The 20,153-nt window shown below is 45.1% G+C and overlaps 2 protein-coding genes across 4 annotated transcripts in view; one reads left to right on the top strand and one right to left on the bottom strand.

Annotated features, from left to right (window-relative positions):
• The first annotated feature begins 1,616 nt into the window (after positions 1 to 1,616).
• On the top strand, positions 1,617 to 17,361 carry MSL2 (MSL complex subunit 2). The gene is made up of 2 exons (XM_083848822.1): positions 1,617 to 1,892; positions 13,898 to 17,361. Exons 1-2 carry the CDS (start codon positions 1,751 to 1,753, stop codon positions 15,493 to 15,495), a joined length of 1,740 nt encoding a protein of 579 aa, XP_083704948.1. The 5' UTR covers positions 1,617 to 1,750; the 3' UTR covers positions 15,496 to 17,361.
• Positions 14,149 to 20,153, bottom strand: part of PPP2R3A (protein phosphatase 2 regulatory subunit B''alpha) — a 59,194-nt gene continuing 53,189 nt past the window's right edge. The window contains exon 14 of one of the 3 annotated variants that reach the window (XM_083848793.1): positions 14,149 to 14,287. In XM_083848793.1, the coding sequence (XP_083704919.1) occupies positions 14,281 to 14,287 (7 nt within the window). In that variant the 3' untranslated portion in view covers positions 14,149 to 14,280. Of the gene's footprint in view, positions 14,288 to 16,323; positions 19,945 to 20,153 lie in introns of those variants that run through there. The other 2 variants (XR_014588197.1, XR_014588198.1) reach the window with 2 other exon arrangements.

Genomic DNA, 20,153 nt, shown 5'->3' on the forward strand with positions numbered 1-20,153 from the left:
CTCGATCTAGGTCATGCACAATGTCCTGAAGGACTATGTCACAGAAGTCAGGCAAGACTGGTAAAAACCCTTTGGATGTCAGCTGTCAAGTTAGCTCCTCAGATGGCAGCCGGAGCAGTGGGATGTAGTCAGGGAAGGGTTGAGAAAAGCATTCAGGACACTCTAGGTTTGTATTAGGGACTCTGATGGCAGCAGGGAAATGGTGTCATGGAAAGGGTTGGGAGGGGTGTGCTTTGAGTATACACCAAGGATTGGGATAATGGCTGAAATGCTTGGAAGTTGGAAGTTTGAATCTACCCTGGAAAGCTGCACCTAAGTCTTGTAAGGTGGGCTAAAGGCTAGTGGTAGTAGGTGTGCGTTGGCCTAAGTGTTTGGTGCCAGGGACCTCTCGTGTGTATGCGTTTTTGGCAGAAGATGGGATGCAGGGACATATATGAGAATATACTTGGAGTTTTACTTGAATGTTATTTCACTTTGTTGTTGTGGTTTGGTACATAAGATATTTATGGAATGTGGCTGTGCAGTGTGACAAGGACCAAAAGTGCTATGTCTGTGTAGCTGGAAGACCTAAGTTCCTGTGTTCTGTCTGCACGTTAATGTTGAGTTGGGCTGGGACGTTGGGGGATTCACGAGAAGAGCCAGGGACAAAAAAGTACCAGTGTAACTCCTAGGTTATTTTAGCACAGACAAGCGTAGGTGAACACGGAGAGAGACGAGTCGGCAGAAGTTCTCTCAGATAATTTTCCAAAGGGCCAAACACGTTAGCAAGGAGAACGCTGCCTCGCTGGCGCTGGCAGTGCTGCAACACGGGCCTGGGCGCGGGGAGCGCTTCCCTCAGCGGTGCTTGCAGCGGGGACGCCAGAAGCTCCCTGCACGCAGCCCCCCCAGCCGCCTGGCACCCGGGGGGGGGTCACCAACACCTCCCGTGACGGCTGCCCCGGGCCCGCGGCCGCCCAGAGCGGCGGGGCGCCCCCAGAGGCGCGGCGTGCCCGGGGCGGGGCGGCCGCGCCGAGGGGACGGCGCTGACGCGGCGGGGCCCCGCTAGAGGGCGCTGCCCCCCCCCGCGGGAGGCGGGGGGGCCGCGGCCCCGGCCCCGGCGGCGGCGCATGCGCGGCGGCGGCGCTGGGCGGCCGCGGAGATGGCCCCGCAGTGACGGTTGGCGCTGGCTAACGGTCGCCGTCGCCATCGCGGCGCGGATCGGGCGGCGGACCCTGCCCCGCCGGCGGCGCCCGCCCCGCGGCCGCGCAGCCTGGAGCGCCGGCCCGGCCCCGCGGAGGAGGCCGCGGTGATGCGGCCGCGCTGAGGCCCGGGTGCATCCGCCTCCCTCCCTCCCCGCCACCCCCCCCCCCCCCCACCTCAGCGGGCGGCCCGGCCCCGCCGCCGCCGCCCCGCGCTGCCCCCGCCGCCCCCGGGGACGCGTCGGCCGGGCTCGGAGCGCAGCGGGGCGGAGCGCAGCGGCAGCGGCAGCGGCAGGGCCCGGCCCGCCATGGCCCGCGGCCTGGAGTAGCGCCGCCGCCGCCGCCCCTCGGAGCGCCGCGGCCGCCCGGCAGCCAGGCCCCGGCGGGGCCGGAGGAGCAGCGGGGCCGGGCCCCGCGCCGCGCTGCCCCCCCCGCCCCCCCCGCCGCCGCCGCGCGGCTCCGGGCGGCCCCGGCCCAAGGTGACACCCGGGCTGCCCCCGGCCCGGCCCCGGCCCCGGCCCCGGCCCGCGCCCTCGTCTCGGCCCGGAGCCGGCGGCGCGCGAGCGGCGGCGATGAACCCGGTGAACGCCACTGCTCTCTACGTTTCCGCGAGCCGCCTGGTGCTCAACTACGACCCCGGGGACCCGCAGTCCTTCTCCGAGATTAACAAGCTCCTGCCCTACTTCAGGCAGTCCCTCTCCTGCTGCGTTTGCGGTGAGGAACCCTTCTTTGTTCCCGGCGCGGCGGGGCCCCGGGGCTCGGCGCGGCCCTCGGGCGGGCTGCCCGCACCGGCACCGGGGAGCCCCGGGGAGGGGGGCGGCGGTGGGGGCGGCTCCGGGCAGCGCCTTCCCCAGCACCCCCCTGCCCCGAGGCGAGCAGGGGGCGTGCGGCTGGCGGCGGGGATCGGGGCGGCTGGGGGGGTTGTGGTAACGAGGAGGGGGCCGAGAGCAGGTGTGGGCCGAGACAGCCCGTGTACAGCCCGTCCGGGGGGGAAGGAACACACACGCACACACACACCGAAACGTAAAGAACACAAAGTAATGCAGGTTGAGGGCCAGGAACGTCAAGCGCACAAAAGAAATCCAAAGGCTGTTACCGCGCGGAGCAGATAATTCTCCCGTGACAACAACCGCCACGGCGAGCACGCAGGCCGGCAGCCTCCCGGCGTTTCCCCGCCGCGTTTTGCCCCCGAAAAAGAGCGATCTGCGTGTGGTGGGGAGAGGCACGCATCCGGAACCTCGCCGCTGCCTTCTGGAGCGCTTGGGGAGGGTTCGCCTTCTGCGTGGTGAAGTGGGGGCACGTGGCTGTGGCCGTGGCCGTGTGGGGCAGGAGGCTCCGCGGTGAGCTGTCAGCCCTCCGCCAACTTTCCCTCGAGGCACCGGGCAGCGCTGGGAGAGGGAGGCCGAGCTGTCAGACCTCTCGCTTGACTCGCTTTGTGAATTCTGTTGTTCTCTGCTGATCCGAAGCCCTGGCCCTGCGTGTGTTTTTGTTTTCTTACCGGACGGGACTCGTGTCCTTTACGTGCGCATGTGTTTTTCTTTACTAGCGTGTGTGGTCCCATTAAGGCTTAATCGAATTAGCGGCGTTTACAAAGTTAAATATTGTATTTATTTACAAGATCAGGACTTCAACTGTTGAGGCTGCTAAACAAGTCTCGGAGGCTTCCTATCCTGTAGCAGTAGCTCCTCCCACTTAGAGTCTTAGAAAATAGAGATCAGTTTGTACTGGGAAAGAGGGAGCCTGTTCCCAGGATCACGGCGTCGTCATTTCCTGATATAATTTGTCTAAGGTTTTTTTTTTTTCCACGCATAACCAATGTCAGTATTAATGCAACTCTGCTCTTTATCTCTCACGTAGTACCTTAGGCCCTGTTACTTCCAACCTTTAACTGTTTTCTTCCATAAGTCATTGTTGCTTTTGCTCAATCATCAGACAATTTCTGCCTAAAAATATGCTAAGATTTCTCTGTGTGTTTTTTTTTATTTTTTTTATTAAGATACTCATGTAGGGACTTTGTGTCTCTTATGTGTCGATAGGGACTCACTACTGTGCTGCCGGACCTCTCTGCTTTGAGACTAGTCCTCTGAAACGCGTTCTTTGTTCTCCTTGCCTTGACTTCTTTCCTTTTTGGCCTGTTGCAGTCTTATTTTTGCACTCTGTGCTGTTGGAATTGTCTATCTATAATTTGTCCCTGCCCAAATTCCTGAGCTACTTTTCCCCTCTTCAGTTTTTCTCGCGTGGCTTTTCTGTCACTTTCAGTTTGAGGGGGCAGCCTGTGCTTGTTTAGTTTTTCTTCTATGGGCTCGTGCATCTATGGATACTCAGACCAACAAACTACTTCTTGATGGTTCTGCTTCATCTCTTATTCAAATTTTAGGGGGTGCTACTTTGGCTTTTAATTTTTTTTTCCCTACTGCGTCTAACTTTCAGATAACTGTAGCTGCTATTTGTTTCAAATATTTTGTCTACAAGTGATTCCCCAAGATTCTCTCTCAGCGTCTGGACTTCTGTTTGTGGCCCAGTAGCGTACAGAGGCCTCAGCAAGTTCCTGGTTCTTTATGAGGCTGGGCGCTACGCACCCAGGCCCTAAAATACAGTTTCTGTCCTGCAGAGTTAGTGAAGTGCTGTTCTTGAACCTGCAGGCAGTTAGTCATGGGAGAGCGCTTCTGTCCGACACAGAACTGCCCGCGCTGGTGTTGACCAGCAGTCGTAAATCTTCAGCTCGGACTGGTAAAGGCAAATTGACCTCCTTGTTTGCTTTTTGTGTTCCTTTTCTCTCTCTTCTGTCATGGGTGAATATTGGTGCCTCTTCTCTCTTCAGCCCTCTGACCTTCCTGCGGTATTTCCAAAACACTTTTTTTTTCCTTGTACACATCGGGGCTAAGAGCTGCTACGCTTCCTGCATATGTGAGGTCATTTAAAGCCCATCTTCTGCCTTCCTTCCAACCATCAAGACTTTTTTTAATTTTAGACAGCATTTTAACAGATAAAGGTTTAAGTACTGAGGCAAAGATTACTTTTGTGAGATGTCATCGATCACAGGAGCGGGTGCTTTGACCATCCAAAACCTAACAGTCTGTTTTGAACACACTTAAAGCTTTTCCGACATTTGCTCTTTTTGCCCATCTGTAGTCCGTAAACTGTGAGATCCAAATATCGGGATGCGGGTTCGAGTACATGGGACATTGCATGTCTGGTGCTTTCCTTTGCTCAGAACTTGGTGAAATGAGATCTTGACTGTACATGTCTAAAAGTCATGCTTTGTTGGAGAAATGCTGCGTGAATTATCAGTAACACATAAACCGCCTGCACTTTGTAGAGTTAGGTTTGTTTAAGTCCTGTGCAGGACTTCTAGCACTTCCCTTGGGATTTCACTCCCCAACTTAGCGCTCCTCATGTCATCAGCTGCAGTATTTAATCTCTCTGAATGCACCCCGCTATGCTTTGTTATTCTGTAGGTATTAATTCTGCAGTCAAGACTGTCCGTTTAATTTTACAGAATTGTTTTTAGAAGTGACAGCTACATAAATCAGCTGACGTTATTGTGCTTTCACTATTTTCTCGATGCACTAGACATAAGCCAACTGATTTTCTTCTGATCTGATAGATTTTTAAACCAGCTTTCACAGCAGGGGTGGCAGAAGTTTTTGGACCCACATAATTAGGAAGTTCTAATTAAAGTTCTGATTTTAGACTCAAATTGGCACGCCCAAACTTACATCAGCAGAAAGCTGTAATGTAAATACAGCCTGGCATTGTAAATCAGTCAACTAGATCTGTTCTGGGTGGATTTGAGGTCTCCTAACGGGCCCTACCTAACGGGTTGGAAAGGTTCAGTTACCCCGATGGTACGGCAGTGTGTGTATGCTTTTGGGATGTGAGTGCGGTCACGCGATAGTTTTGTAGACAGTGCTGCAGGAAATGCGTTGTCCTCAAGGGATGCGAGAGGTGACATTTCCTAGAGATTTTTAAACTTAAAAATAACTCCTCTGAGCATGCCTTACAGAGAAAAGGTATATGCCATACGTGTTTTGAGGATGTGAAATCTGCATTTTAGTCTCTAGACTAAAGTGCTTATTGTTAAATGGTGTGCTGATACCTCACTTCATTTAAAAATAGCTTAGTAGGATTTATGCAACAAACTTTTAATGTTTTAAAAACACTGCCTATTGGGATAAAAATCTTCTTAAGAGTGACTCGCTCTGTTTCGAATCCTGTGTAGGTTACTGCAAGCCACTCAGAATCTCAGTTGGCGCTGCCACATTAACACACTTTTTTGCAATCCAGTTAAAATGTTTAAGTGACAGATTTTGCCAGTCAGATCAGCTGAGTTTTTTATCCTTGGAAGACTTCACCCTGGAACCTCTGACGGATATTTTAAAATGTTTGACAGATTGTCGCTGCCGATTTAGAATGCAAAAGCGCTGGAAAGGTTGTGGGGCTCCAGCGTAACACCGCGTTGGGCTGGGCACCCAGCGGCTGCTGGTGCTGTGGAAATGCAGGATGAGAACCAAGTTCTTGTCCTAAGCATCCTGTAATCTAAGTAACGGGATGTGAGACGACATGTGGCTTCAAAGAGATTAAGGGGTGGGAAGGAACAAAGAAACAATGTGGTGGTGCTGACCAGTGTCCTACACGGCTCCCGCTGGAAGCTTTGAAATAGCTCTGGAGAGTTTTAGGTAGGGGGCTGAAGGCTCAGTGGTCAAGTAGCGTCGTGGAAGCAACTGCCAGCATGGGAGTGGTGTGGTTTAAATAAAAAGAAGTACTTTGTTGACTTATTTTCTTTTCTTTGATGATCAGTATAGGGATGTTACTTCCAGGCTGCTCTTGTATAAATGTATTAGCTTATTTTTTGAAACTTTTATGCTGTAGATAGAAGTTGAGCCTTACAGAGTTGATTCAACTAGCTAGGTTTGAATTTTCTCCAGAGTCGGTGGTATATCGAGTCGTGTAAGCACCTGCATCTCTCTTCCATCCTGTCTGTGTTGGCAGCCCGGTGATGGCTCCTCCTCTTCTTCCTCATCCCTTCTCTGTTGCTTTGCCCCGCGCTGCTCCGCGGCGTGCCTTCCTCCAGACCCCTTGTCCGTCCGCAGCTCTCGGCAGCACCGGTACGGATCCCAAGTAGCGCTTACGGCTTTAGGCTGTGCTTTGCCACTGGGAAGTTGTGAAGTAGCCTTTTTTTAACAGTGCAATTTCTTTAAACTTCCATAATGAGCATTTCTACAAATACCTAAGTGAAGAAGCTCCAGAAGCCAGTGGAATGCAAGTGAGTTATGGGTCTGTGGTACCGAGGTATCACATACTGTGATAGGGTTGCTGATGGTGCTGAGGCAATCGGAGGCATGCAGCAGCTATGCAATGTCCTTTGGAGAAGGCAAGATTGTTGTGTGACACCTATATAGATTTAAAACTTCTAGAAAATTCAATTTCTAGTCATGGAGATGGAAAAAGGAAGAAGGAACAAATTCCCACTACTGAAAACGTAATTATATGCATGATACTAGACTTTCTGTTTGGGTTTTGAGCTGTTTCTGAGTGAGTTAAGCCTGGATATCAGTGTTTTAAAGGAGAAAGCATATTTAAATCTTGTGATGGAAGAATGGAGGGTACAATTCTCATTCTTTGTCCGTTCTCCTTTTAGTAGGGAGGGTGAAGGCTGATTCGTGCCTGATCAGTTGCCTTTTGTGTTTGAAAGTAATATGCATTGGTGACTCTTTTCAGGTATTTTTTTGTTGACGTTTTCTTCTTTTCTCCATTTTAATTGTCAAAAAATACTGTCCAGCTATCAGGTATGGGTAACTCTTAAGTGTGTTATTTCCCCCCTAAAAATTACATGGAATGGTTACCAGAATACTTCTGACTTTCTGAAGACTGTGCAAAATAACCAGAATTCCTGAAACAGCTACCACGGAGCATGAAATACAGGACAAAGTACCTATAAAATATCTCCTGTTGCAAGTATTCTTTTCCTTCTGGTTTCGGAGGTAGCCACCATGGGCAGTTGCCTATGAAATTTCCACTCTCGTATCTCTGAATGCACCAATTTTTAGCCAAGATCATGTTGGTTGATTTTTCTTCCTCTTTGTCTCCTCAATTAAATTCACCGTTTCCCTTTCCTGTTTGAAACCCTGCACGTGACTCTTGGGAGAAGTGCTTTTTCAAGGTTGTCTGCTTTGTACTGCCTGAGTTTTGACAACACAAAGCTGTACCAGTTGAATTTCAGTGGGTTTCTTAATAAAAAATATTCTAAAAATACTCCTTTGTCTTAAAACAAAATTGGAAGCATAGGAGGAAGAGAAGTTCTGTGGTTTCCACCCTGAGAGCCGGTTGGTACCAGACTTGAAAAGGAGATGGCAAAGCGAGGGTTACAGTATTGTCTTCTGACTTGATTTGTGTGTTTCTCATTGAGGCAATGGGAGATGATGGACTAGTTTTGATGGTCACCTGAGGATATTGATTAAACTGATTACGTTTCATAGTGTTTAAAGAAAAGTTAATATGTTGCCAACAGGCACCTTTACTGGGACAACTTAATTGCTCAGGTCTATGGACTTAGGGAGTCCAAACACAGATTTCTTTGGTTTGTTTTCTTACTATGTTATGATTTACAGATTAGTTTGAGTAAATATGGAGCAAGGAGGTGCTTGATATTAGGTTGGAATTCTGCGTGAGGCCAAAAAAGATTCTTGATGTTTCCATATAACTTGAGAAATAATGCACAGCACATCGAGCACTGTACTTCTCAGGGAGTTAGAATTGTCCAGCTTTTACAATGGAATTTGCTTTGAAGTCCTTCAGTGATAACTTTGTGGATCTCTGTCTCCCGAGCCTTGTGGTCACGGCCCAGTGCTTGCTCCTTCTCCAGTGGGCTTGAAGAGCAGAGTTGTCTTGAAGGTTGTGCAGTTAACCTTGATGGCGTAAGAAGTTTTGTTTGGTGGAGGGAAAAAACAGTTTTCATTACTTCTTGTTTGCCTTGAGAATGTGATAAATTTAATTAAGTAGACCTACAACTTTCAAAGCATGTTTTAACTCTTTTGAGTGCTTATGCTGTATGGAAACATGCTAAATGTGTCTTGTACCCACAGTAGATGTGTCAACATTGCCATTTAAAGCCTCTTAAAATACAGCAGCCTTGACTTTTGGATGACATCGTTACATGCAAAATGTTGCCACCGTGGCCATTGTGGTCATTGCAACGTTTGGTGTTAAAAGCCTGCCTGGGTTAGGTGTCCTTCCTTCATCCCTTCCTTGCAGCTGGGAATCCCCCATTCACGTCAGGCAGAGTGAAAGCAGTAGAGGGCTGTGGCTGTTGAGCTTTCCACTTGCTTGCTGTGCACTATAAAATGCAGGTGACTTCTCGTGATGTGAATGCAAGTGAGGATTAAAGATTTTGTTTTGGCAGACCAATATTTGAGATTAACCACGGCGCTACATTCATTTATACTTGTAACAAAATTTGTCTTCATAATTTTGTCCTAGTTGGCTTCATCAAAATAGACTGCTGTAACCTATTAAATCCTTAAAACTTTGAGTCTTCAAAAATGCAGTATGTAATGTTTCAGTAGGCTTTGCAAGGGGCGTTTCATGTGTGGGGCCTTTACCCCCTTTTCTACGGCACTGTGTTTCTGCCTTTGCTCAAGGTAGATGAGAAAGAAAGGAGATATCCTGTTGTGAATCAAGGTCCTCTTTTTTGTGTATTTCGCCCATTTGGAGCACATTTGCTGGATACATACACCTAATAATCGCGTTGATTCCCAATTCTTCTCCTCCTTTGGTCCGTGAGATACAATTTGCAGATGCTTCCCTTCTTCCTGCAGCTGTGAAGTAATGCTCATTAAGGAACACAATAGGAAGTATTCCTTGTGGTCTAAATGACCTCCCTCCTGGTAGCAGCCTTTCCAGGACAGCTGTGGTATTTTGTAAATAATATATTAACAGTATTTTCTCTGTGTATGCTGCATATTAAGTGTACGTGCTCATAATTGAGTAGATGTTTGGTGAACTTTTCTGAGAGTAGGATAGTTAAGCTCTGATGTTGTTTAGGGAAATTTGAAGCCTCTTACTGGAGGCTTGTTAAGAACATGATTTTGCTTTTGGTGTATTAATATCCCCCTCGCAAAAGAGGGTGAGCAGAGATGAGGTGAAGTTTAGTAATACCAAGCTATCTAGGGTAGTAAAAATGAAGGTCTGCATTGAGTAAACGTGGCAGGATCTGATGAGGATGAATGATTGCACAGTAAAATGGCAAATTAAATTTAGCTCAGATAAATATAGAATGATAAACATGGAGAAAAATATTACAAACTTCTCAGAGTCCATCATTTTTATATAAATTTGTGAATGTATAGAAAGTGGCACTATTGATGGCTACCAGCCAAAAGCGAGATCTTGGCTTCTCAATAGAAAACTCCGTGGAAGTATCAGCTCAGTACTGGGTATCAATCGAAAGTAAAACAAGTGTTAAAAATCAGAAACTGAATAGAGAATGTAGTGGTGAACTTCACTGCGGCGCTGCATGAAGCTGTGTACGCCAGAACCCCTCGCTCTGGGAGGGAGAACGTGGGGGAACGCAGTACGTGACTGTGAAACCCGCGGCGGTGTGGAGGAGAGCGGCAGGGACTGACTGCTGCCTCGTCCAGCACGCGAACCGGAGATTGCTGAGTGAACCCAGCCGGAGTAACGGTTCAAAGCAAAAAGGTTATTCTCAGCACAGTGACCAGGGAACTTCTTGTCAAAGCCTGTTGTGACTGATAACATGTTAAATAGCTCAGGAGGGGAGGCAAGCCTCTGGAGAGAGTCTGAGGCTTACTGCGTACATGGAAACGCCATCTCCCGTGAGGAGCATCTCAGCGAATGATGGCTAAAGGCTGGGCAAGCACTCGGGGTTTGCTTACCTCCTCCTCACTCTGTGCCCACAGCATCTGCTTTGGGCCGCTAGGGAGGGGGGATGTCGCGCTAGGTGGATCTTTGGTCTGACCCAGTGGGGTCATTCTTAGGAGTTTGAGGATGGGCTGGGTCATCTCAGAATCATTTCCGTTTTATTGTCTTGGTGAAGTTTGTAATCTTAACCTGGGGGGATTTGGTGATTTGCAGCAGCAATGAATGTTACGCCCTGGGAGCCTGTGGAGCCAATGGTTTGGAACATCCCGAAGCTTAGTACCTCCAGATTCTCAGTAGTAGCTCAGGTGTTGGCTTTCTGGGACAATGCTGTTGACTTAACAGCATTCCCCAAATATTAAAACTAATGAAACCTAAATTTCTGTGAATTTGCATCTCATGGTCGACTTTTTTTTTTTTAAAGCTTAACAGTACTAAAACTGACGAGTGATAGGTGCCACAGAATCCATAAAGGAAGAAACTTTGCAGAATGAATATTCAATGAGGTGTGAGCTCAAGCTGAAAATATTCCCATGGTTCAGGCATTCCCAGTGTCTCTTCTGTGTAGGTTGCTGGCATTTACTGAGGGTAGAACTCACTGTGTTCTTTCCTCCGGGGAGCATGTAAAGTGTTTTGTTTTGTCTGTCCATCTGTCTTTCTCTTCTAAGCTTCTGGATTATTTTATTTTTCTTCCAGATTTTTGTATCCTCTTTTAGCTTTCGTACCCATTCAGCAGTTTCAGCCAAATTTATTTTGGGATAAGTGTAATTTTTGGGGATAAATGAAATGCACAGTTGGCAATGAGATGTTTTAAAAAATCTAATTAAAAGTTAAATTGTGACTGTAAATTGTTCATTTGGTCTCATCTGTAAGTATTTTAATACTTGATAATCTGCCACACACTGATCATCATAACTCCCAAGTAGCAAAACGAGGCTGAAGAGGACCAAGGAGCACACCCAGCTGCTTTGTTTCGCTGGGTGCTAATGCTAGAGGCCTTTTGGTGGTGGAAGTGCTGTGGATGCACGCACACTTTTACAATGGCTTCTGCAGTCTCAGAGCATTAAATGAGAACTGTTGTGGGCGTTTGCTGCTTGCTTTGGTCAGAGCAGAGTTTCTGCTGTGCCTGGTGGGAAGACCCAAGATCCCGAAGGGCCAGACAGTTGTTTGTGAACTCCTTCTGCCTAAGGACATGACTTGTGAGACCAGCTGGTGTGATTTAAAGCTTTCTTTTGTTTCTTCCCTAATGGAAGTCCCTGACTTGGCTCACAAACTCGAATCCTATCTGATGACCACCATGACATCTCTGCCTGCCTTGCTGTTTAAATAGTGTCACTGAAAGGGAACTTAAGCATTTTCATTGCAGGTTGCATTGTGGCTTCAGGTTCTACCTGTTGGCTTTAAATCTTCACTGCTTAGCTCAAAGAGGGTTTTGCTGTTGTCTTTGTAGGGTCTTCTGGAGTCAGTTTTCCTCAGTCAGCTCTTCCTCATTAGATGAGCAAAGAAAAGTTAAATATCTAATCTTTGGTCATAAAATGTATTTTCCAGCCAAATATTGCTGTAATTGTGTCTTGAACCTTTTGCTGTTCTGCAGCTTCTTCTATTCGTTGTTCCTCCTGTATCGCTTTTAGGTAACTGTGATCAAATCCTGTCCATTTCCATATGGTTACTCTTCCACTTGCAGTGTAATGACAGTTCTTACTCGTCATTCTGTTGATGTATGTCACCTGGTAACTTTCTAAACAATCCATTTTCTCTCAGTGTATTAAAAAACACGAATAACGATGCCTTAGGCACTGACCCTTGTTATTTGCTTCTCAAAACTCAGCTTAAATCAGGTCACTTTTGCTGAAAGATGGCTCAGACAGAGGAGGGCTGCAGCAAGTATCAAGGGATTTGGGCTTCAGAGGGAACAGGGGATAGGTAGTCTCCATCAGCTCATTCACAGAATTCAGGAGTGTCGCAAAATGACTGTGCTAATGCAAGTTTCCTATTACTTCAAACACACAAAGTTGAATTTTCAGAAGTTGTTTCAGCAGTGAAGAGTAGGGAGGGCTTGGTTAGGAAAGGGGTGGAACATCTGGGCAAAAGATACAGAGTGTAGGGACAAGTTTTGTGTTTGAAGGCTACTGCAGCTAAGGATTAGAACAGCAGGTCTTGTTCTCCTGCCTGAGGGATTGGATTCTAGACTAAGCTATTACAGCATAGAAAAGTTGTTTTTTCTTACGTAGTTCATAAGTTGGTGCACTCAGCTAGGTTCAGCAAATTGTATCCCTCCAAAGGGCTGTCATGAGAATCCATTAGGGAAGGTTCACGTGATTAAAATTTCCTTGGAAGCGGCTGATGAGAGAAAATACTTTTGACTGGGACTTTTTATCTCAGTCTGTTTTACTATATGCACTTTGCTTTCTCTTCCCAAATTGCAGAATTTTATTAATTTGTTCCTAACAGCATGTTTGCACTGGGGTGGGAAATCTGGGAGAAGATTCACTGATTGCTGTAGCTCATCCAGAAAAGGCTCCTCACAGGGAGACAGTTCTGATCAAAGCTGAAAATCTGCTGCTGGAAAGAAGGGGAAGAAGCCCGCTTTCATAGCTGGCTATAGATACTCTGAAATTTATGTAGAAGTTAGAATATCTTTCTGGCCTAGAGTTCGCTAAAGATAACAAAGCAATACTGTCGTTTTATGGATGTAGTTACTAGCTGGATTATTTCTGTGCAGAATTTCAATTAACGCTGTTCTTTTACTTTATTTTATCCTTATGTGTTACTGGGCTAGTTCTTAAGATAAGCAAAAACATCCTTCCGGACCTAGTTTCAGAGATCTGGAGATCTGACAGGTTTTCAGCACTAGGTGTCTAAAGCCTGTGCTGTCAGGTGACTTGAGTCCATTAGCAACTGATTTTTTTAGTTTTTTTTCTTAACAGTAAGATCTCAGAGAACATCTTTTGTGATTTCCTCACCCCTGCGCAGGACATGCGAGCTGTTGTTGACACCTTAAAGTATTTAAGCATCATGGCTGTGACTACTACAATATTAAGTGTTATTTCACTGTTACGTGTCTGTGCCTTGGGAAACGGGGAGCCACCGCTCCTCAGGACGTGTTAATAGTTGCCCTGTGCCAAAACAGAAAGTGCAACAAGAGCAATCTATTAAGGAGCATTATATATATTTATATTCATTTTTATTGAAATACAGTATTAGGTGTTTTATTTGGTGCTTGTAAGAATTCATGGGGGACATTTAACTGTTCTTGTTGCTCACAAAGCTGAAATCTTTGTGCTTTATTCGTGGCGTTGACTGTCACAAAGCTATGCTCTATTTTTAGTCCCAGCCAAATGAAAAGTAAAACAAAGTCTCTGCTGTGTGTTCTTTCCTTTTGGGGTTGGTATTTCATCATTTTTACATTCCTTTTAGGGTTTCCCTTTGCTCAGTTTCCATTTGTTTTCACTAATTTCATTAAAATCTCTGCAGTAGCTCTTCATGGGGGTTTGTTGTTGTGCTTTTGGAAAATTCATAGAAATCTTGTGTGTTTTGTAACTTTCAATGGAAGAAACTGCTGAAGGGGATAAAGGGGCTGGTACTATTTTAGCTAAGAGGGTTTCTAAAGGCTGCGGCAGCATGACAAATTATGGTGGGATGTTCTTCTGATTTTTTTTTTCTAATATTTTAAAATCAGATATGGCAGCTGTGAGAATTTTTAGACTATTGGATGGTATATTTTCTTGTGACTTGCTGAACTTTTTCAGGCAATTTTTTTGGCTTATGTTACAAGGAATTCATGCTATGTTATCCTGGAAATGTGGCTTGAGTTCATTGTAGTCTTTCTTTTTTTTCCTTAGGAAATTTGCTACAAGACCCTATTGCTCCCACAAACTCCACGTGTCAGCATTATGTCTGCAAACCTTGTAAAGGCAAGAAGATGATGATGAAACCGTCATGTAGCTGGTGCAAGGACTATGAACAGTTTGAGGAGAATAAGCAGCTAAGCATTTTAGTGAACTGCTATAAGAAACTCTGTGAATACATAACGCAAACTCCACTGGCACGAGATATTATCCAAGCAGTTGATTGTTCTGCAGATCTTTTGGCTTTGCTCAAAGATGGATCACCACTCCACGAAGAGACGGAAAAATCTTCCGATACAGCCTTGGCTTTGTGTTTGACACATTCCCCAGTACCTTCCACCTCAGAACTCACAAACGATCCTCCAGCTAGTTTTACGTCAGTACCTGAAAGCACACACAACGCTGATGTTAGAGGTTCTGTTATCAATGGGTTGCCCAATTGTAATGGGCTTTCAGTAGATAAACTTGGAGTGAATATCCCTTCTCCTGAACACGCGAACACGATCGATGTATGTAGTACTGGAGAGTATATAAAAAATGAAGATATCTCTAGCAGCCTGCAGCCTGTGTGTGATACCGTTTCTACTAGTGACTTGTGTACGACAGGCATTGACATCTGCAGCTTCAGCGAAGACATAAAACCAGGTGGATCTCTTCTCCTTAGTGTTGAGGAAGTTCTACGGAGCTTAGAGACCGTTTCAAATACCGAAGTCTGTGGTTCTAATTTGCAGCCCAGCTTGGAGACAAACATGACTAACGGCCCTTTCCTGCAACTTTCTCCCCCACCCCTTAGCCATAACATTTTCATGTCCTCAGATGCTTCTCCTCATGGAATCTCGTGTACAGCAGCAACGCCTAAGGTGGTTAAGTTAAACAGAAAGCGATCTCGATCGGAAAGCGACAGCGAAAAGGTTCAACCTCTGCCCATTTCCAGCATCATCTGTGGCCCAACGTTGGGAGCATCAGCTCCTGTAACAGTGAAACAGGAAAACAAAATGTCTTTGCAGCCTATTGCAACTGTACCTAATGGAGGCACTACTCCCAAAATAAGTAAAACTGTGCTCCTGTCTAACAAAAGCATGAAAAAGAATTTAGAACATGCCCCTAAGAAATCTCACCCAAAAGCCAAACCAGGAGTGCTGAAAACAAAAGACAAAGCAAAGGAGAAAGTTCCTAGCAGTAATGTTATGCCAGGAAGCCCGACAAAAACTGTGTATAAAAAGCCACAAGAAAAGAAAGGGTGTAAATGTGGTCGTGCCACCCAAAATCCAAGTGTTCTTACATGCCGTGGCCAACGCTGCCCTTGCTACTCTAACCGCAAAGCCTGCCTTGACTGCATATGCCGTGGCTGCCAAAACTCCTATATGGCTAACGGGGAGAAGAAGCTGGAGGCATTTGCAGTGCCAGAAAAGGCCTTGGAGCAGACTAGGCTTACTTTGGGCATTAATGTGACAAGCATTGCGGTGCGCAATGCCAGCACAAGCACCAGTGTAATCAATGTGACAGGGTCACCAGTAACGACGTTTTTAGCTGCCAGTACACACGATGATAAAAGCTTGGATGAAGCTATAGACATGAGATATGACTGTTGAATCTTTCTTTCTTTTCCCTGCCATCAGTAGGGGAACTGCGACAGTTTTAAGGCAGCTATGGTTCTGTTTAACTTGCTGGAGCTCCTGCGTTTAGATCACTTGTATCAAGTGTTTTTCATTGCTATGTTATGTGTATTAGTGTCTGGGAAATAGTTGCAGATAATGGAGGAGTTACCCTAAAACTGTTTTTTAGTTCTTACAGCACCTCATAGTTTGAGATGAATTGCTGATGTAAATGATTTTATCACAAGATCTTTGGCAAGGAATATATTAACCTCATTGTACTCGGTCATGCTTTGTGCTCAGTCAAAGCTTCCGCGTAAATGTAGCGAAGTGGTATCTAGTTAGTCCATTTCAACTGTGCTAGATTATGATGTAGAAAAGTAATTATCAGTCAGTTACAGACACTATTGCTAGAAAATCACCGAGTGTTCCTGTAGGAAATGCAGCTTTAAGCTGGGGAAACCAGTCTGAAAAGGCCCTTGGATAACTTTTGATTGTGAGAATTGGCAATGGAGCACTTTAAAAATGAAAAGATTGGGAATATAGTGAGAAAGCTAATAGCCCCAAGAGCAGTCAGTCTCCAAACAAGGGTCAGGAAGATCAGTTGCTTACATGTGAAGGTTAAACTGCTGACTCCAATGTGCCGTCCCGTTAACACCAGCGCTTGCTTTTTCCTTGGCAATTCCACAGGTTGTTTTCCTGATCCGTCATGCCCCCCCCCCCCCCCGCCAGCTCAATTTGTTTGACATGTTACTATTTACTATTTTGATTGGGGCGGGAAAATTGCTTATACACAAAGCAAGTTTTATTAGCACCACTCTCTCCTCTTTTTTTTTTTTTTTTTTAGAGCTTTTTTTTTTGCGGGTTACAGAGGAGAGAGGTTCTGTGGCTGTTCCCCCCGCCCCAGGCAGTGTCTGCAATATACAGAGACTTCCAGCAATTATCACTGTTGATTTTTTTACCTTGAGCATAGTGCTTTGCTGACAGGTATCTTTCAGCTGGGGCAGAAAATTATTTTATCTAACAAATATCCGAAATATCTGACCTTAGAAATCAATCTGTATAATTCACCCAGAATACATCTCGTTTTTCTTTGATATATTTAAAGTTGCTTTCAAAGGGTGATGCTTTTTGACCTGGGCCGAAAGGCTTCAAATGGAAAAAACACAAAGTTGGCAAAGAGCTTATTTCAAAAAGCATTAAAAATGAAAGCACCTTTGTAGAAATTCAGCTTTATATGAAAAAAAAAAAAGTTTTATTTCATTGTAATTCCTAAATTAGAGTAGAAGCATTTAGTCTTGCATTTAAGATTTCATTGGCAACCTAAAAAAAAAATCAGTTACTTTGTGAAAGCAGAAGTTTTTCCTCTTTGAATGATACAGCACAAATGGGCTGACTAGAACACAAAACATTACCTTCTAATTTAAAAGGCAATTCCTGTTTCAACAGCATGTTAAATAGTACGTGAATTTTTCAAGTTAGTTATAACTGCTTCCATCTTTCCTTTAATTCATCTAATGAAGTCTGCAGCGCTTTCTGACCTAACGTTAGGTGTATTTTGATTTGGCACAAAGCATATACAATGATGGTTACTCACCTAAGAAATAAGCAAAAACCTTTGGACACAAATGACACCTCCTTTTGTTTTGTAGTGTACCATGGTGTCATTTTCTGTGAATGTGGTCAGATCTTTTTGTTGGTTTTGGTTTGTTTCTCCCCCCGTCTTTTTTGTGGGGTGGGTAGGGTGGGGGGTTAAAGCCATAGGAAGAAAAATGTGATGTATGTGTCCAGTCTGTACTTTTTTGTTTTTGTTTTGCAAGAAGAGTTGAAAAATATTTTTGATAATGAGTAAATGGTGGAAAATGCTTCTTAGTATTCTTGTCTTTATTTGCCAACCCAAGTACCTAAGATCTGTGTTTTTTAGCCCTCATGAGATTTAATGATGTCCTATTAAAATGTATTTAGTTAAACTTGTATGTGATTTTTGTGTTGACCCAAGAGGATCCTACCATTTTCTGACATGGTGGTTTGATCGTGACCTACTGATGTAAATCTGTTTATTAGTCCGCTACGTGTAAGAAAAGTAGCCAAACCAGAGTCTGGTTTAAGGGGAGTCAGATGTGCAGCACGGGTTGTTTCTAAATGCTTTTGCAGAGCTGTTAAGTTTTGCTGGGATTGTTGATGGTACATTTACTAGGACTTGTATTACATTATATACGTAGTACCTTTGCTCCACAAATGTGGGAGGACTTGGAATCTTCAATTTCTCACTGCTGCATTGAATATGGTACCAAAATCTGGTGGTTTAGGTCGAGTGTGTTTGGAACCGTTGACAGGAGAGCCCTGATCGTTACTGTAAAAGTGCAAATGGTAGATTCAGGTTGTTTCTAAAAACATTTCCTTTTATGCTGCCACGTTCTTGAAATGTATATTAAAATTCTAATTGATTTAATAAATGTTAGTTTTCTAATTCTATTTTGCAACTGCTAAGGGCATCAGTGTGGCATATGTTGAACTTATTGTCTAAATACTACTTAGTCTGTTGATGACTAATTCTGTAATTGTTTAAATAAGGGCTTGTTTGGTTTGCTTTTTCTTTTAAACCTCCTGGCTAGTAGTTGTTGAATAAGCTGAGTGATGGAAAGGATCATAATGTTTCTGAAAAGAATTGCAGTGGTTCTAGTTTGAAAAGCTTTAGTTTCCATTTTACAGGGACCTTACAGCGTGGTGTTTGGGGACCTTCCCACCGTTGCTTGTCGTCAAAAGGAGTTAAGTGAAAACTCCATCCAGCATAACCCACGGCAAGGCCTCGCTCCCTGTTGGCCATATGTGGAGAAGCACTGGGGAATCACTGACAGAGAGCAGTTGCAATGATAATTTTAGCTCTAGCTTAGCCTGTCTGGCCTGGGCTGGCGGGATTTCCCCTGTTGCTGCCGACCTGGCGTTCCTGCTGTGGTGCTGTTGATGAGGGGAACTTTTCTCAGTGCTGGCACAGAGGAGGCTGCTTGGGGGTTTCTTTTCATATAGGAAGGGTGTGATACTTCAGCCTTCTTCCCAGTCCGCCTCAGGAAGTGATAACTTCCAAACTTTAATAAAATTCTGTTGTTTGTAGAGCTGGATTGGAAGGAAAAAGCAGCAAATGTCTTGCTATGGCAGTCTTCCTGCCTGGAAATGTCTTGAAGAGATGGGAAGTACAGAGCTTCCTCTGGAAGGGGCAGACTTTTGATCATTTTTGATGTGTATCAGTACAAAACTAGCCTAGTGCTTCTGGTCATCTCAATCCGAACATATGGAGGACACTCTTTCAAGAAAGAGTGTCCATTTAAACTTTCATTTTTAATGGAAAGGCTCTTTCCATGTATCATGTATCACTGAAATCACTGGGTTGGAATTAAACGCTGGAGGGAGGAGGGGAGGGGAAGTGAAACTGGAAACAAACACTTTGTTTGTGTTGACTTGGCTGCTCTCATAGCAGTTCATTCGTGCAGGTGATGTTCTTGTTCTCTCACCTGTCCACCCCCAACATACGGTACCCGGGAACAGTGGGGTCACTGCAGGCTCTTCTGTTACTGTTGAACTCCCTGCAGAAGTTCTTGTGCACGCACACGAATTTGAAAACACTACCACAAACGGAGGAGGCAGGTAACAGATGCTGTCTTCTGCAGCTGCTTCAATTTGTGTCATCGTGGAGTTTCTGTGTACATAAGACGAGGGTGACCCCCCCCCCCCCGCAAGTACCATCAAATTTTGAATTGTCAGAAAAGAACCTTGTAGAGTTGCAATGTACCAGCAGTCTGAAGTAAAACCTGAAAACCCTGCTTTCAAAGGCAAGTACTTCTAGCACAGAAAGAAGCTTGTTGTTCGGTGAAACTGATGGACTTTGAAGAAAAAGATCATACAGATGTGGCACATGAATCTTGCAAAGAATTCTGATGTGATCCAGACTAAAAGCATCTCTTTACTGGATATAAGCACACACCCCAGTCATTTTTTATGTATTATTTTTTTATACAAATTATATTTGCAGTAAAAACTTGAATTGTTAACAGAAACTTTCCTGAGGAGTGAAACAACAAAAAAGAGCAGCTTTGTATATGTCAGAATATCTTCAGATGTATGCGGCACAGCTGATGAAATTCACTCTAAAAGCTGTAATACTTCTTATAGTACTGATAATGTTGCAAGCTCATCTTCTTTGTCCGGTCTTAACTATTCCATTTTTAGAATTGAAGTGCATTTGGTATTTTCAAGGAAACCAGAGGTCCCTACTGAAAAGTGTGCAATACACAGATATCCATGGGAAGAATGCTGAGCTGTCAGTCTCATGCTCACGGATGAAGTCATAAGATAAGGCAGCAATTCTGCTTGAGCATTTGCATATACAGAAATCAAAGTTTTTTTGTTTTTCCTTCTTTCCATGCCACTTGCCAAAGATCCAGGAGATGTCTGTTTTAAGGAGAGATTAAAATGAGGGACTTCGGAATTTTGGTAAGTCAGCACAGGGATGGTGCTCTACGTTGAGGAGGATGTGAGGAAGGTAAGTGCTAGGATGGTTTCTTTTCCACAGTATTTTATAGAAGAAAGCCTAGCCTTTTGGTTTTGGTAGGCTTGCTGACAGGTAACTGGATGATGTGAGCTCAGTAGCAATAGGGAAG

The sequence above is a fragment of the Anser anser genome, assembly GCF_964211835.1.
Source record: "Anser anser genome assembly, chromosome: 9".
Lineage (NCBI taxonomy): Eukaryota > Metazoa > Chordata > Aves > Anseriformes > Anatidae > Anser > Anser anser.